This window comes from Chiloscyllium plagiosum, chromosome 5 (genome assembly GCF_004010195.1).
Source record: "Chiloscyllium plagiosum isolate BGI_BamShark_2017 chromosome 5, ASM401019v2, whole genome shotgun sequence".
NCBI lineage: Eukaryota > Metazoa > Chordata > Chondrichthyes > Orectolobiformes > Hemiscylliidae > Chiloscyllium > Chiloscyllium plagiosum.
The window spans coordinates 4,762,918-4,782,186 of NC_057714.1; the positions used below are offsets into that span (position 1 = coordinate 4,762,918).

At 41.8% G+C, this 19,269-nt stretch overlaps 1 protein-coding gene across 2 annotated transcripts in view; it reads left to right on the top strand.

Moving 5' to 3' along the window:
• The window catches only part of LOC122549671 (RNA-binding motif, single-stranded-interacting protein 3-like), a 1,362,397-nt gene that overhangs the window by 1,030,536 nt on the left and 312,592 nt on the right, over positions 1-19,269 (top strand). For both annotated transcript variants that reach the window (XM_043689502.1, XM_043689500.1), the window contains exon 6: positions 12,394-12,485. In XM_043689502.1, the coding sequence (XP_043545437.1) occupies positions 12,394-12,485 (92 nt within the window). The remainder of the gene's footprint in view (positions 1-12,393; positions 12,486-19,269) is intronic.

Genomic DNA, 19,269 nt, shown 5'->3' on the forward strand with positions numbered 1-19,269 from the left:
AGCCTGAAGCTAAATTCATGTTTCAGAATACAGTTTCAAAGGAATCTTAGAACAGCATCATCTTAAGTTGTGTTGTAGAGCCCATTCAAAAGTATAAATTTAAATAAATAAAATTAATTAATTTGCTCAAGAATATCCAGTGGTAAGATATCACAAACTGTGTCGTTAGTTAGAAGTTCTGTAATGTTTATGCAAAAACAGATGTTGCTGGAAAAGCTCAGCCAGTCTGGCAGCATCTGTGGAGAGAAATCAGAGTTAACGTTTCGGGTCCAGTGACACTTGCTCAGAACTCTGATTTCTCTCCACAGATGCTGCCAAACCTGCTGAGTCTTTCTGGCACTTACTGTTTTTGTTTCCAGCATCTGTAGTTCTTCTGCGGTGTTTTTCTCTAACGCTTATAGTATGATTTGTCTGTGTACAAAAGAGCTTGCCTCCCACATAATTACAGCAGGTTTTTATAGGCTAGATTCTTGCAGTATTTGTACCACTTTGCTTGAAGTATCTGAAGGGAATTTGAAAATATTTTGACAAGATAGAGCAATCCTTTTAAACAGGCAAAACAGCCAACTATTATATAATAAAATATCGTCTGGTATCCTTCAGGCTCTCATGCAAGGAAGGAATTTACAGGAAGCTGCACAATTTATGTCGCAGAAGGAGGCCATTTAAATTATCATGTCTGTACAACTCAAACAACAGCTATCTGGTCTGATCCCACTTTCCAATTCTTGGTCTTTACCCCTGTAGTTTATGATTAAAAGTGAAGTCATTTGGGTTTTCTTTTATTAAGACGATTCAGTAGATTGGAGAAGTTAATCTTTATATCAGAGAATATTGATAATAATATCTAAACATAGAATGTTCCTACTGTTTTTCCATATATCTGCATAGTGTTGTGAACACCTGATGATGCAACATCTGGAAGTGCTTAGGAAGCAAAGGAAGAACAGTAAAGAAACAAGCAAATAGAGAAGATGATTAAGTAGGAGCTGGACCTGCTCATAGCTGGATACTTAGACATAATCTGAGGCATTGAAAATCTCAAATTTAAGTACAGTTCTTTAATCTTTCAAGGATCTATGATTTAGGATGAATGTTTGTCCTCTAATATTGTAATGACTAGAAGAGATGATCATGGATAATGGTTTTTTATTTTCCTCCCTAACTCTCCTGAAGCATTAGTTCATATTACGTATGGTTACACAGGCCCCAGCAACTCTTCTGCATCTCACTCTAGTGTCCTTCTAATGTTTATTCACTTTCAGCACAGCATTGTTACTATGACTGTGAGATGGACAGCAAACTTAATGCTTTAAATCCAATATGCTGTAAAGATTAAGCAATTATTTCTTCACATATCTATTTACTTCCATTGTATACTTACTTGGTCAGTTCTTCTCTGCTGCTATTGATACTGTGTTGCTCAGTGTGGTATGAATTACTGATATCTAAATTAGAATATTGAGAAATTACTCCTGCTGATTTAAACTGTAAAAAGCATTTGCTAAGAAAAAGGATTCTGCAAAACTGAGCAATATAATACTTCTTGAGGATTTTCATATAAAGTGTTAAAAATGCAGACTTATTTGGTTATCTTATAACTTAGCTAGAACTAATTTCTTTCGGATCTTTTAAGTTTAATGATGAGTCAAATCAATCAGTTTCACCACTGAGCCAAGGAAGGGAGCATGCAGATGTATTTCCAACTGGAAACCCAGAACTCGGTGTTCCTGAAATGATTTGGCCAATTTCAGAACAGGATATCTTGTAAAATTTTCCGTTGGGTTTCTTTGATGCAGTTTCTCAACATTTTCACAAACCCCATCACTTTCACCCCTTCCTCTACAACTGGGAAAGCTGATTGGAGAGCAGTTTGACGGTCCATCACACTTGCCGCAACAATTGGACTTCTATAGAATCCCAGCGTGATGTGTCAATTTTACATTAGTAGTTGCTTCATGGCAGCGATTTCATGTATTAGGCATAAAAAAGTTTGAGAATGAAACTGGAGATAAATAATTTCAGTCACAAAGAGAAACTGGAGACGTTGGGACTGTTTTTTTCTCAAACAAGTGAAGGCTGAGAGGAGGCTTGAGAGAGGTATTCCTTATTGTGAGGGGTCTGGAGTATTTGTGAGGAGCAGGTGCGGGAAACCTAGTGGAAAACCTTAAGAATGAGAAGTATGTAATTGGTGAAACAAGCAAAGGAGACATAAGACAAAACTTTTCCGTGTAGCGAGCAGTAAGGACTTGGAATGCACTGCCAGAGAATCTAGTGGATGCAGGTTTAATTGAGGCAGTCAGTTTGATAATTATCTGAAAAGGAAGAATGTGCAGTGTTACGGAGGAAAGGTGGGAAAATGACACAAGGTGAATTGCTCATCTGAAGACCCAGTGCTGACATAATGGCCAATATAACCACCTTCTGTGCTGTGACAGTTAACATTAAATCCAACTCATGCCCAGTACGAGAACAAAGACAAGAAAGTTCTGTTCACTCATTCATACCCGAATGAAACCTGAGCCAATTCAGCATCAGGTCTCACTCACGTGCCACCAATACAATGTTGGCATCGAACTGGTATTTTCCTGCAGCAGGCTGTCTGGACAGGAAGAACTCAGTGGGTCTAGATGGAGCTGACTGACTGAAGCGGAGGACAATGGGGAGTGATGCAGATCATGTTGACAAATTATTGTCTGTAATCAAGAAGAGCTGAAAATGTGTTGCTGGAAAAGCGCAGCAGATCAGGCAGCATCCAAGGAACAGGAGAATCGACGTTTCGGGCATAAGCCTTTCTTCAGGAAGACTTTCCTGAAGAAGGGCTTATGCCCGAAACGTCGATTCTCCTGTTCCTTGGATGCTGCCTGACCTGCTGCGCTTTTCCAGCAACACATTTTCAGGTCTGATCTCCAGCATCTGCAGCCCTCACTTTCTCCTGTAATAAAGAAGAGCCTGGCTACATCTTTTGAGCTTTTTCTTACAGTCATTAACCCCTAAGAACTGCTGGTTCAGCTGCAAAAAGCCAATCAACGAAACAAACATTGTGTTTGAGAATCTTTGATTTCTTGACAATAATTGTGTTCCAAACATACACTTTCTAGCAAACAAACAAAAAAAAACACATCATGAAAATAAATTGTAATTATGCTGGTTTTCTTTTGCTCACTTTATTCAGCTTTTCACTTCAGACTGTTCTTGCTTTGTAGCACATTTGCTGTTTGTCTGTCTTGTTCTTGGTACTGTATACACGTGTGGTTTAGCTTATCTTAATATGTACAATAAGAAGCCCAAGAGTGTGGTGCTGGAAAAGCACAGCCAGTCAGTCAGCATCTGAGGAGCAGGAGAATCGACGTTCCAGGCATAAGTCTTTCATCAGGAATAAGAAGCCACTTAAGTCATGCAAGGCAAGGAACTAAAAGAGGAAGAGGAGATAAAAAACCTGGGATGCAAATATATTCATCACAATAAGTAGCAACATAAGTTGATAAGGTCATATAGAGTGCAGAGTATTTGGATTTATTCACAGAAAAATAGACCAGAAAATCAGGGAGAGTCATGTTCAGTTCATACCATAGATACAGATATCACATTTTTCATAATTCTGCTTTGTTAAAAATGGTCAATTTTAAAGTGTAGTTGTTGTTGTAATGTAGCAACATTGTAGCAACCAGTTCACACACGGCAAACTTACACAAACAACAGTATGATGATTATCAAACAAGATTTCTTTACCATAACATTGGTTGTGGATAGCCTTGACCAAAACACCAGGGAGAACCCAGCTTTACTTTGAAATAGAGACATGAGATACATTAAGCCCTGCTGAAAGAATGTAAAATGTAGACCCTTGGTTAGACTATATTTGCAATACTGTGTGTATCTCTGGTCTCCACACTATGGAAAATGTAGGACAGCACCAGAGGAAGTGCCGAAAAGTTTCCATTCAGGTTAGCTAAATTAAGAATGGGCAACCATCCAGAAAAGATGAGAAGGCTTCTGAAAAAAATGAAGGCTAAAAGGAGACCAGAGATAAGACGTTTAAATTGTGAAGGTGTTCGACCATTGGGTGGATGTGAAGAAAATGATAGCTGTGAGTCCAGAACAAAGGGGTTACTACAATAAAATAACAGCTAACAAATCATAAAGGAATTTTCAGGAAATTTCTTTGCACAGAGTGTTGAATATGTGAAATTCACTGCTGTATGGAATGACAGAAACACTTAGCATCTATGTATTTAACAGGATGTACTACATGAATGAGAAAGGAATAGCATAGTTGTGGGCGGCACGGTGGCAAAATCATAAAGGAATTTTCAGGAAATTTCTTTGCACAGAGTGTTGAATATGTGAAATTCACTGCTGTATGGAATGACTTAGCATCTATGTATTTAACAGGATGTACTACATGAATGAGAAAGGAATAGCATACATGGTGAGGAAGTAACAAGAAGCAGTTATGGAAAGTGCATGAGGAGTATAAAAGCATTGATTATCTGACAATTGCTAACCCTTCCTGACTATCCTGTCACCTCTCCAGTACACTTGCAGGATGCTCTAGAACCACAGACTTGCATTGCAGTTCACTCCTGCCATGCTGTGCTAATTCCAATATGTATACAAGCCAGCAGCTCCCATTGCTGCCGTATAGTCCACAGGGCCTTTACATCTTGCTGGGTGGCTGTGTGCTACATCAATCTCAGGGTGGCACCATGTGTTCAGGTGGGCAGGTGCAGGCTCAGGAACTGGGGAGGGGAGAATCCCCAGGAATTTCAGGGAAAGGCCACGAGGAAGGGGATCTGGGCATTTGGGACTTCACCAACACACAGAAGCCAGTGGTTGAAGGGTGTTCAGTGTGTTTGGAACATGGAATGACTCAATAGGAAGGAAAATGGCTGCAACCACATTTGGAGTAGGTGGGGTAAGTGACTGCAGCACCCATTGAAGTGAGGCCATTTAACGGAAAGAACAATGTTCTCAGACCCACGATACAGGACCCAGCCCTGTGGGCTCCCCCAGTTATCCTAATGCATTGGCTTCCTGCTTGCTGCATCCATGCCCAGATATCACTGCCCACTTCATTCAGACCAACAGCCTTGAACATAAAGGCCAGGGAAGCAATAGGGATGTTGCAGGGTATGGGTCAATGGTCCGATTGCCCCATTGCCCTGTATCCACCTGGTTCCTTTTGCTTCCACGTGCTGCTACAGGCCCTCAACATCAGACACCAGTCTATGATACACGATAGCCGTGAATTTGGACATTTTGATGTAGCTGTTCCAATCGGGGTTAAGCAGAGAGTCAAACAAGCAGGTGTAAGGTCAGAATGGTGCAGTTTAGGGACACCTATCAAATGATGGCATCCAAGCCCACAAAGTGCTCTTCTCCTTCCCCTCCCTCTCATTACATCTCAGTCTATTCCCTGATTCCACACCCAGACTGAAGGGAGCGTGCTCAGCAGTGCATCTCCTTGGCCCTGACGATTTGATCAGGTGACCCAGGGCGATGTGTCTCTGAACCACAAAAGATGAGGCTCTTCTTGTCTGATCCAAGTGAGTCCTTCATGGCTGCAAAATCCACAGGTCGAGGGCCTGGCCTCCTCCTCTGGGTGGGTGCCTCCTGGCACTGATGCTGTCTTTGTGAGGAAGGGGCAGTCGGGTTGTGCACCATGTTCCCCACCTTCTGTCACTGTGCCTTCAGTCCTGAGGCCACATGGCTGGGGCAATGGAGTGCCATTGTGTAGGTTTCGAACTGACCCTCAGGGTCCTAGACCCGGCTCTCCAAGGCAGCTGCCAACCTGTCCACGGAGGCAGCCAAACAATGGCACTAAATTCTCTCCTTTGTAGAGGCTGTAGTGTCTGGGCAGTGTGGGGCATTGTGCCCCCACATCCCTGCTTGCTGCTCTTGCCCCTCCCTGTGCATGTGGGCACAGTTCCTGATTCCTGACACTAGAGGGCCCTCTTGAGCTGGGGGCGTTCCACTTGACCACATGCAGAGCTCTCTCTGTGAGGGGCTCACTGGATTGTGCACTTACACTCTCGACACTAAATGTTACCATCAAGAGCTCAGTATCTGAGCTACTGGGGCAGGAGCGACAGGAGGCAGCCACTGAGGTGCTTCCACTGAGGCCTCCATACTCACAAACTCATAGGTCAAGGAGATGGCTTCTGGGGAACTGACTGTTTCACCATGGGAGGTGGTGGACACGCTGGCAGCATCTGATAGACAAAAAAAAAACAGAAAATGCATTGCAGCCTGTGGTTAAAAATGGTGTGCAATGCTTGAGACTTATGGTGGGGTTACTGCAAGAGTTGTAGTGGAATGAAGAGTCAAACTTGCACGGTTGGTGGAACATGGATATCTCTGCTTCTCCACAGGAACATTTCCAGTCTTCTGTGAGGGACTAGATTTTCTCCTTTGTGGAGGCTAAGCAGTCAAACGTCAGAGTGGCACAGCTATTACTGCGGTGCAGGCAGGTGAAAGGTGGTGAGGTGTTCCCGAAGCAGTGGGGCCACTGATGGTGTGGGAGATTGGGGGGATGTGAGAGTGAGTGAGGGAAGGCAACAGTGAGAGTGGCAGAGCTTGAGCCCTGTTGGGAGGTGGGTGCAGTGGCAGAGACAAGAGTGAGGCATTTGCCCTGGCAGAGATGGTTGTTGACTTTTTACAGCCAATCATCTGGACTATTGAGACCGGATCGACCCGGTTGTTGAACTCAGATCAAGCTGCCCAGGCTGGGTGGCCGAGTTTCTTCTGCCAGTCCTCCAGGAAGAAGATTCCTCTCCTGTGGATCATCCTCTTGATCAGGACTTTCCAGGTCCCTGTCGAAAAATTGCAGCACAACCTTCCACTCCTCTGATGTGCTCAGACTTTTTCCTTGAGTGAGCTGGCCGGGGTCAGAATGTCAGTGCTTATCTGGGTGCACAGTGACCTTTTGTATGTGCTATTATAGTGTTGGCACCGGGGATGCTGGATTTTCAGTGGCTAGCCACTGAATAGCAAATTGTTCTGAGAACGGTGTGTGGTAACATGGGGATAGAATCCATTGTTAGCGATGACTTAGGAGTGGGGTAGATAGTTCATGAGGGATAATCAGTAAGTTATGGCAATAAGTCTCACAAGCCTCAAAAATCCCTCCAAAAACTCAACGCACTTACACTTCAACAAAAAGAGCCCATTCTCCTGAATCCTCACAGCCACAACCTTCCTCCTATCTTTGCTTGCAAATCTCATATTTAGAAATTTATCGGACCCAGTCCTCGCTTTTTCTGAGCAGTTTCTTTATTGTTACATATTCCCATGCCCCAGTGGCTTACCAACATTATTTGCCACACTGTGTGCATTATAAACTGAATTCACATCTTACAACAGTACCTCTTGGTCTCACCAATCTCTCCCAGTATCTTATTATCTCCATCTCCAAGTCCAAATTCTTATCTTTCCTCCTACATCTTGTTCCTCGGCGCCTGCCAAGCATGTTGAAATGTTCCAGAACATTGCTAGCAAATATTTTAAGATGAGAGCAAATCTCAGAGTGATAGCATCAACTGATCAACCGGCAACTCTTGCATTCTGTTGACATCGATTACATCAGCTTCATTTTGTAAAAGTGGGGAAGAGCAGGAGCAGATCAGAGAATATGTTTTGAGTTCACGCAATAGTGGTTGCTCTCAAGAGCCAAGTAGTAAAATGATGATTGTTGGCAATCTGATATAAAATGATTGATAATTACTGGAACATCAATGAACAATTGGAAAGGTTTATTGCTTCAATTGAGGTTTATTAGTCAAGTAGTAGACCCCTTTGAAAGGATGGATTAAGGAGAACATGGTGTATTGTCTACAGGCTGTTTTGCAGCCAGACTGTTTGCAAAATGAACTCAAATACCATGAAAAGTGTGTAATAAAAGAGAACTTCATTATGAGCAAGTAAATCCAAGAGCACAGAATCAATGTTCAACATCTCTTCACAATCACTTTTAAATTTTGCAGGGATGAATGAATTTGCTGATTTTCATAGTGCAGCTAAAAGATTTGTTGGAGTTTTTTTTATGTGATGCAAGGGAATAAACTAAGAATGCGTTTCCATTCCTTGATGAACAGCCCTACAGTAAATAAGTTGTTAAATGATGAAAGGGAATTAACAGATCTCAAATTTTAATTAAATTGCTCTAAGGGCTGGAACAAGAGATTTTTCATTATCTATTGGATGCTGCATTTTAGAATACTGCTTGCAAAATACATATTGTATTTAAAGCAGGAATGCCTCATGGAATTAAATACACATTATATGGTAATAACTACATAACAGTGTAATCAATACATTTTATTTAACAAGCACAAAAATATATATCCAATATACAGAAACATATAAATAGATTTCAGTAAATCTTCTATTATCAATAATTTGTATAGATCAGAGAGTCACAAAGTAATACAGCATGGAAACAGGCCCTTCAGCCCAAACTGGTCCATGCTGACCATGGTGCCCAATTGCCCACATTAGGTCCATATCCCTCTAAACCCTTCTCATACATGTACTTATCATACATGTTGCTATTGTACCTGCCTCAACCACTTTCTCTGGCAGCCCAATCCATACACGCACCACTCTCTGCGTGAAGAAGTTGCCCCTCAGGTCCTTCTAAAATCTTTTCCCCTCTCACCTTAAATCTGTGCCCTCTAGTTTTCAATTCCCCATCTCTAGGAAAAAGACTATAAGCATTGCTCCTATCTATGCCCCTCATGATTTTATGCACCTCAATAAGGTCACCCCTCAATCTCCAAATAATAAAGTCTTATCCTGGCCAACCTCTCCCTACAACTCAGGCCTACTAATCCTGACAACATCCTCGTAAATATTATTTGCACTCTCTCCAGTGAACTATGTCTTTGCCATAACTGGGTGACCAAAACTGTACACAATTCTCCAAGTACAAATCTCACAAAAGACTTGCACAACTGTAACATAACGTCCCAACTCCTATACTCAATGCTTCAACCAATGAAGGCCAGCATGCTAAATGCCTTCTTCATCATCCTGTTTACCTGTGACGCTGCTTTCAAAGAACTATTACTTGTACTTCTAAATTCTTCTATTCCACAACAATCCTTAGGACCTTATCATTTACTGCAGAAGTCCTACCTTGGTTTGACTTTCCAAAGTGCAAGACCTCAGAGAGCTGCTAGCCAATCAGATACTGGCAACTCTCCAGTGTTGACAGCACCTCTGGATGTGACGGCCACTGCCAGAACTTCAGTCAAGGGTTAGAGAGGCATTCAGCAATGCGTCAGGAACTGGTATGCATCTGAGAGTTGGTGTTTGAAAATCCCTAGGGGAAGGGTAACCTAGGGTGTAACATCTTAGCAGGAGGAGCAGCCTCCTTTGTTCTGGAATGACATGTTAAGGGGAGAAATTTCACAACAGCTACTGGTACGTACAGGAAAATCTGTCAAAATGGGCATGATATGGGTCTTTCCCACCCCCATTTAAAGCCCAACATCAATGGGATAAGGCACTTAAGTGGAACTTAATTGCCCACTTGTGGACCCCAGTTGGCTCAATGACAAGCAGGCCAGCCTCTGCCCACGACTGGCAAACTATAGTGCGGTCTTGAGAGGGAACAAGTACATCGCAGGCAGACCAACTGCAATTTTTTTGTGGCCTATACGTTCAGTTTGGTGAGGAAGCGTAAAAAGCAGACATGCTGTCTGTGTTTTGGTGTCAATTCGTATTTTCTCCATGTATACGCGTACCTGACACAGACTTGTTGAAATAGCTATTGTATGATGATGCATCCTGATGCTTGACCTAAATCACTGTTATCAAGGGCACAACTGAACATTTAAAACTTAACAGATCCAAATTAATTGAGGAGAAGAGGGAAGAATTTCCAAGACGGTTCTCCTCATTTCCTCCTAGGGTGGATTATCAGCAGGAACCCTCCGATCAATAACATTAATTATGGTTTAAAATGTTTTTTGGGTTTTTCCAGCAAATTTCCCCTGAGATTTTTAAACTAACCGAATCGAAAATAATTCCTTTTTATTAAAAAAAATTCTGTTAATTATAAAAATAAACAAGATTGGCCTGAAAACACATTGATTTGGTAGTTTATAAATTGTGGATTGTAAACTGACACATGATAGATGCACAGTTCATGTTATGAACATATATTGCTGATTTAAAATATTGTTATTTCATAAAATTCACTGAAAATCTTTTTTACTCTGATTGCAAGTCTACAGCATTGTGACTCTGCTTAAAACAATTCATACTTAATTTTTGAGTTTTGTAGTGCACTGACTGTAGAATGAATTCTGTCACGTACACTGGGTTCAACCGATTTTCCTAAGGCTATAAAAATACTCATTAAAATTCACTTTTCACCCCCCAATTTCAAACCAGCTGTGTTTTAGATAAGATAAGTCCAGGACAGACAAGTGAGCTGATTTAGATCTTGGTACTCTCGGCTGATGATGACGTAAATTCGTGGTTTGTGAGTTATCTCTTGGGCCACCTTTGAGCTATCTGTTGACTATGAAGCATCTTCTGTTACAATGAATTTAACGCCATGCTTCCTGTGCTTCAGGAACCTTAGATCTGTCTTTAGGAAGACAACAATCCAGGCTTGAATACTGAGTATAAGCAAGCATTGTGGCATTTTGGTTCACTAACTTTAGGACTCAGGAATTAAATGATGGAGCAGATGCCATGAAGGGATGAATCATGAGATAATGAATAGCCTTTCTTGTTTCATATTATGATTTTCATGTGAATTGAAAGGCAAAAGTCACAATGTTAAGTTATAAATTTGGAGTTAATTTGTGTGTGCTGGAAATATGAAGTAATTCATATGGGAAAATTATTGCTCTGTTCAACCTGTCTACACCCTTTTGTTCTTTTGACTAAACACAAATCACAGAAAACAGTGTACGTTGTCGGCAGTTGGAAGCTTCCTAATAACATTGAGGTTAATGCTCTCTGCCAGTCAACCCAAAAAAGTGTAATGATGGCATCAGAGGACAGTCCTGTTGTCATGGTTAATGATTGACATGTTGGGGTGAGAGTAGAAGTATTGTCTAGGCCAGGGTTGAGAGTTTGCAGATTTGTGAAAATGTTTTCACACTGTCCTCAAAAATTAGCATTTGTGATCTGGACACTGCTGGCAAAGATGCCGTTATTGTCCTTTCCAGTTGTCTTGAGAAGATAATGCTGACCTTTGTCAGGACAGTTTGCAATTTTTTGGAAGTACCTGGAATTGATGTTGTTGCTGCTGTTTACATGATAACGCAGATCTTGTTCTTGTAGGTGGGAGATTGTGTCCTTCAGAAGATTGTGTCATGGGGGTCTTGGTTCCTAGTCACAACTAATCAATACAACTTAGGTTGAGTGATCAGAATGGACTGGGCTTTTTCTGCAGAAATACCAGTCCAAGGTTAATGCAAATTCTACTTTGGGCAAAAAAAGGAATGCTGTCCCAGTGTGCTTCACAGTTTCAAAGAAACTATTTACTGTTCTGACCAGAATGCAACATAGATATCATTAAAATTATGGTTTTGTCTTGGGAATTTTACTAGGGTGTAATTCTATGATCTAATCTATATTCTGTTGTCATATATTAAAGCACTTCTGTTTTCTTTCTTAATTTATCTTTGCCATAATGTTAGTTTTTTTCTCAACTATGTATAGGAATGCCTTGATGGTTCTCATAAATGCTGCTTTTATATCCTGACTGTTGAACTGGATTACTGGATTTACATGTCATTTAGTCTCCACCCTCAATTGAACATTTGTGAATTTAGTACAGATCATTTCAGATCTTTCCCTCAGAATTGGATTCTAAGTCACGACATTGTTCCATTAGCTTTCTTCCCAAGTATGGCAAACCTGAAAAATAGTAGTCCCCTACTCAGCGACTCCTTGCCTTCAGTCCACACCATTCATGGTGATTTTCTTCACTTAGAGAGTGTGCAGAAATTGGCTTGGGAAATGTAGTTTAAAAGGAAAGCTAAAAAAAAACTGCACCTCGCCAGAAAGACACATTGAGAGAATGTTTTCTATTAAGACCATTAAGGTAAAAGGCATTGACAGAATAAGACTACAACCAAATGTTTATTGCTAATTAATTAAATTAAGGTTTACTACCAATGCATCATCATCAGTGTCCAGCAAACAAAGCTTCTTTGAGATTGCTTCCTTTGCTCCACTACGTATAAAACTTCAATGTAGACAAGTCACAGTTCTGGGAGAATGAGAGCAACATTTTGGAAAGACTGATGTTCTTTTCATTTTAATCTGATCTTGGGTCGAACAAGAAGTTTCTTTGTCACAGTTCACTACTGTTGGATGCTCTGCACGTACCTGGTGCTGATAATGTACGGTAACTGTCTTTCACAGGCTATGGCTTCGTAGATTTTGACAGCCCAGCAGCTGCACAGAAGGCAGTGGCATCTCTCAAAGCCAGTGGAGTACAGGCCCAGATGGCAAAGGTGAGCATTCTTGACAATGAAGCAATTTTGTCTCTGCATTGCAGTGTTTTGTTACTGGGGTTGTTAATTAGAATTATGCCTGTTGGATTGAAGACGTCACCAGTTAGTAATTGTGAACAAAATGCACTGTGCACCTATAGACGCCATCTGATTGATTTGTTGATGAGATGTACAGAAATGCATACTGACACATAATACACATAGACAAAATTAAACACGTGTTCGAGCAATTTACTGGGTCAAAACTGGCCCTGTTTTGTGGTGAGTGTGTATGCAAAGGAGTTTATTTGAGAAAAAATATTCTACCACCATTTTACTGTTTTAAAAGGGCACTGTAACCTAGCAAAGCTATTAATAGAAACACTGCCCTAGTAAAACCATGCTGCAATTTGTCGGAAGCTGTCATAACTCACTCAGAAATGTATTTTGTGTTGCTCGTGCACTGCACAAATTTTTAAGCTGAGTTCTCTTATCAGTATGATAATATTGGGATTTAAAGTGGTCTGTGAGCAGAGCTAATGTAGAACCATCTCATGGGGCTGAAAATGCTGGTTTGGCATAGTTATGGCAGCAGGACGTGCGGTGTGGCAAGAGAGGAGAAGGAGCTCAGGTTGAGTGAGGGAGAGGTAGGAGACAAGACAGCTGAGCTAGTGTTCACAAGTCTGGGAAAGAGAGTGGTGCAGTGAGCAGTGGGCAAACGTTTCAGCTGGTTGAATCGCGCTGAGTTATCAGTCATGGTGGCCTGAATTGATAAATTCTTAACTTGGATCATTTTATCAAGATACTGTTGCCTTCTGTATGCTGCAGAATCAAATGAATATGGTATTGAGATCAGCCATGACCATGTTGAATGATTAAGTGGGCACTCTTGCTTCCAGTTTCTAAAATTTAAAAGAATTTAAAAGAATAAGAATCACTGTAAAATCTTCAAAGAACATCTACAGAATCAGACGAGAGCTAAGGCTGATGGTAAAAATCCTCCCCTAAGAGACCAACTGCTGACTGGGGAGTGCATCACAGTCATAATGAGAGAATTAGCTCCAATAGCAAGCTTTAATTATTTTCATAGCATGTTTTTCAAAGAATGTATGTCATTTTACTGAGACGTACTTTTGAACACTTATGAAGACTGTCAGTGAAAAATAGGGTCAAGGGGTCAAGGAGCAGAAGATCAGGAGAGAATACCAGATATGTGGCGCATGATCAGGGATGGTTCACAAAAGGTATAAGATAGGTTTTCCCCTTTTTCGATCACTAGGATTGCCAACTCTGGAGTTTCCAAGAATTAAAAATGGATTTCCAGAAAATTTGCTGTGGGCAAAGCCAAGAGAAACCTTGTAAGGTATTGGTCAACAGCTGTTTGGCTGATAGGCAAGAGTAATCTATTTACATTAACAAAGAATCTGTTCATTTTCCAATTGGTCATGTGAAGGTGGAGCACCATGATAAGCAGTGGCAGGATAGACAGTGAGTGAGTTGAGAAGAGGGATTACTGCTAAGTCCAAGTCCATCTCTAAATGCCCTTGAGAAAGTGGTGGTGAGTTAAAATGGGGTAACTCTGGAAAATAGTTGATTAATCTGTAGCCCTTTGCTTCTGTTGATAGTATGGATTTCGCCCTGTATTACATGCACAAAACACACAAAATGCTGAGGTTTCTGTGGAGATTTGATACCAATGCTTTGATCCACAGTCTTGACAGTAACAGAAGATAAACAAGAGGAAAGCAAATGTTTCTGCCCACTTGCCTACAAAGTAGGGAGGTATGAAGTTATTCACTTCTGCTGTAAGCATAAAAATCAAAATGTTTTTTATGAAGTTTGACACGTACATGCTCATCCAAGTGTCCTTCACCATCGAAGCTTACAAGATGAATTTTGTGTGTAGGTACAGCGAGCAGTTAAGAAAACAAAGAGCATGCTAGTCTTTATTGCAAGGGGGTTGGAATACAGGAATAAACATTTTTGTTGCAATTGCACAAGATTTTGCTAAGACACCATGTGGAGTACTCTGTGCAGATGTGGTCTCTGTGTTTAAATAAAGGTATAATCTGACTGGACGGTTCATGGTGTTGATCCCTGGAATGGGTGGGTTGTACTATGATGAAAGGCTGAACTAATCTATGTTCTCTGGAGTTCAGAAGACTGGAAGACAGCCTTTTTAAGCAAACAAGATTCTGAAAGTTTTGATCGGATAGATGCTGAGAAATTAATTTCACTTGATTAGGGAATTTAGAATGCTTTTGGGATTCAGGGCCAATCTATTTGGACAAAGGTGAGGAAAAAAATATTTAACTCTAAGAATTGTGAATCTTTGGAATCCTCTGTCCTGGAGGGTTGTGGATGCTTCACTATTGAATATTTTTAAGGCCAGGATAGGCAGCTTAGTGGGAATTGGGGACTGGTCAGGAAAGTGGAGATTGTGGATAATACTGGAGCAAGCTTACCAGACTATAAAGTCTTTGGCTTCTATTTCTTTTGTTGAGAAGCCTTATAATTCCACTTACTTGAATTGGCTAAAAACACTTATATCTCAAGACAGCTATAATTATATAACACTTGACAGAAAAATAATTTCAGACCTTTTTAAGTCTTCAGCCATTTCAATCCTTGAGAATAAAGTCACACAGATACTTCAGTATTAGAATACAGGAGAGCATCATAGAATCTCTACACTGCAGAAAGAGGCCATTCAGCATATTGAGTCAGCACTAACCCTCTGAAGGGCATCGCACCCAGAGCCACCCTATCCCCATAATCCAACATTGGGTTTTTACCATAGCTATCCCCCTAGCCTGCACATTATGGGACAATTTGTCATGGTCAATCCATCTAATATAGTCGCGGCACAGTGGCACAGTGGTTAGCACTGCTGCCTCACAGCGCCAGAGACCCGGGTTCAATTCCCGCCTCAGGCGACCGACTGTGTGGAGTTTGCACGTTCTCCCCGTGTCTGCGTGGGTTTCCTCCGGATGCTCCGGTTTCCTCCCACAGCCCAAAGATGTGCAGGTCAGGTGAATTGGCCATGCTAAATTGCCTGTAGTGTTAGGTAAGGGGCAAATGTAGGGGTATGGGTGGGTGTGTTGCGCTTTGGCGGGTCGGTGTGGACTTGTTGGGCTGAAGGGCTTGTTTCCACACTGTAAGTAATCTAATCTAATTTGCACATCTTTGGACTGTGGAAGGAAACCGGAGCACTCGGACACGCAGACACGGGGAGAATGTGCAAACTCCACACAGGCAGTCGCCCAAGGTTGGAAATGAATGCAGATCCCTGCACTAATGCACAGGCACTGAGCCACTGCGCTGCTCCAAATACAATACTGACAATACTAATGAGCAGCTAGTCATGGATAGCTATATGTCATGAGAAGAATTTAATCAAGGAGACAGACTACGCTACCTCTTTTGGGGCAAGCCCACCATCCGAAATGCAAGGTGTATGGTCAGCAGGACCCCGTGGATATAAGTAAACCCGACAATCAGGAGCTCCTGATCAATCAGTAGCTCGCAACCCCCTCATTGGCTATAGTCCCACCAAGAGAACAGTAACAGAGCATCCTCCAGAGACCTCAGATCAGCAAGACATTGGAGCCATGGCTGAGTGAGGGTGAAAATGGAGTTTGCAAGGAGGGCTTGCCAACTAGGGGTTTGGGAGGCAAGTGACCCGCAACAGACCCTTCCTGACCTGCTGTCCAATCCACCAGCCCACCTCTCGAACCTACCCCTCAGAGGACAACTGTGCATTTTCCCATGTGGCTGTAGGCTCAGTGAACATTTGGAGATTGGTTGCTCTTGATAGGTATGAACAAAGTAGCAGTAATTCCAACTTGCCCAAATTGATTCATACTTCAGAATGAAAGGTGATTTGTTAAATTTGATCATGAAAGCATTGGAAATTATCTCTTTCAAGAGTTAAAGACTTTCTTCCCATCAGTAATTGCTATTCATACAATATCATTCTCACAAATTTTCAAGATTCAATGCTGTTGTCTTTTGGCCCCTCAATCTGTTTAACAGTCTTTCCTGTTTAAGGTTGATTGTTAAGGTTTTCATCTCTTTGTTATGATGCTGCCTCCAGTGGCCTCATCCTTATTTCGACTGTTTTTTAAAATCTGTTTTTTAAACTCTTCATTGATGTCTGCTTTCCAATGCTTCCTAACCATGAGTCGCTCTTACATTTCCTAATAACTACCTACCATTCCCAGACTTGCACGTTCAACTCCAAGTTAAGTAGTGTGGCTCGTGTCTCAAGGATCAAATATGCAGGAGAGGAAATTGTGCAAATTTGTTTTGGTTGTTGTAGCAACCAGTAGATTCCAGCTGACCAAGATTGGCGTCATGGTGGCTCAGTGGTTAGCACTGCTGCCTCACAGCACCAGGGATCTGGGTTCAATTCCAGCCTTGGGTGACTGTCTGTGTGGAGTTTGCACATTCTTCCCGTGTCCGCGTGGGTTTCCTCTGCGTGCTCTGGCTTTCTCCCACAATCCAGAGATGTGCAGGTTTGGTGGATTGGCCATGCTAAATTGCCAAGGCGAAAGTGAGGACTGCAGGTGCTGGAGATTAGAGTTGGGAGTGTGGTGCTGGAAGAGCACAGCAGGTCAGGCAGTATCTGAGGTGCAGGAAAATAGATATTTCGGGCAAAAGCCCTTCATCAAATTGTGAAATTGCCCCATAGTGTCTAGGGATGTGAGGGCTAGGTGGGTTAGCCATGGGAAATATGGGTTAGGGTGGGATGCTGTTTGGAGGGTTGGTGCAGTCTGCTATAAAAATTGATGTATATAGTATCATTAGATTAATCAACTCTAACACTGGGAAGTTGGTATTTAATTCTTTCCTGTCTCCTGTAAGCTGCTAACCAATGTAAAGAGGGCTTAGTAATAAAGCCTTACGCATGTCTGAAATTGTACCCTCCTGAATAAGACTTGTGAAGTTAGCTAACCACCCATTTCTGGAAATGTGCATTTCCTTTTGAGGTTGAAATAGGTATTCAGACAGATTGGCAGAAAAGGCCAGAGCTTTCTGCAGCCACTGCTGTCTGATAATTCTGTTCTGCTGCACTCTGCAATTCTAACAAGCCTGGCTAGGGCGTCTCAAGTATTTACTATGGCAATGGCAATTCAGTAGACATCTGAATGGGAGAGGTTGTCAAACATGATTGCTCCCTTAACTTCATGGAGATGCTGCTCAATTTCATGGAAATATGTTTTCCAGGACAGGAAAATGTTGATGTCGTTAGGGAACTCTTCTGACATAGATTCCACAGGCCTTGATCTATGATGGAAATGACTCTGTTACGCCAGGAGAAAAACAGAAGGTTCTGTTTGCCTCTGATAATGGAATCTCTACTGTGTGGAAGCAGGCCATTTGGCCCATTGAGTCCACACCGACCATCCAAATAGCATCCCACCTAGATTCACTCCCCCACCCTATCCATGTAACCCTGTATTTCCCATGACTAAGCCACATGGCCTGGACACTGTGGGCAATTTAGTATGGCTAATCCACCTAACCTTTGGTACGAAACTGGAACAGATGCAAACTCCATGCAGCCAGTTGCCCGAGGCTGGAATCAAATCTGGTTCACTGGCACTGTGAGGCAGCAGTGTTAACCACTGAGCCACCATGCCGCCTAGTGCATGCAGCTTTAGATGAACACAAATGAGGCCCATGAATATCATTGGAACAGGCTTTCTCCAATATTTATAGTTCACTCAGGGTATCATTGTTTGGCTGGGAAAAGATTGTAGGAGCAGGAGTAGGACGTATGCCTTTTGAATCTACTCCATTGCTCAATATGACCATGGCTGACCTGGTTGTGGTCTTAATTCTACTTTCTTGTCTGTTATCTATAGCCCGTGACTCCCTTGTCTATGAAAAATATACTTATCTCTATCTTGAATAAATTCAATGATTCACCTCCATTGCTTTCTTGGGAGGCGAATTACTGAAGAGTTGAGAGAAAAAAAAATCATCACAATCTTAAAAGGGAGTCCTCTTATTCTTAAAATGTGTCTCCTACATGTCCCCTCCCTGACTTGAACCTCTTCCTGCTATCCACTCTTTCAGGTCCACTCAGGAGCTTGTATGTTTCAATACGATCACAGTTCATTCTTCTAAAGTCCTCCAATGTGTATCTCCCAAACCTGTTCAACGTTTCCTTGTAAAATAAGCCCTTAGTCCCAGGAATGGGTCAAACGAACCTTCATTGAATTGTTTCTAATGCAATTAATATATTGTTTCAAATATGGAGACCAAAACTGAACAAAGTACACCAAATGTGTTCCCCACCCAATATCCTATTTCTGTGGCAATGAAACTTCCCCATGAGTATGTTTCATTCCTCTTGCAATAAATGCCAACTTTCCTTTGTCTTCCTAATCACTTGCTGAATCTGCATACTGACATTGTCATTCACGCACCAGCACCCTCAGACTCTTGTGTAACCAAGGTCTGCAATCTCTCTCTCTTTAAGTATTTCTTTCCAAAATACACAAGTTCACATTGTACTCCATCTGCCAAAACTTTGGCCCACACTTGACCTATTTCCTTTTGCAGCCTCTCTACCTCCTCTTGGCAACTTCAGCCCTTCCTATATTGATGTCAATGATGAATTTAGCTATTATACATGTGGTCCCCTCTTCCAAGTCATTGATAGAGATTGTAAATAGTTGAGACCCCAGCTCTAATCCATGTGACAACAGCGTGCCATTCGACAAAGAGCCATTTAACCCTACTCTCTGCTTCCTGTTGGCTGGCCAAACCTTTAACTTTTTAATGTGTTGCCCCC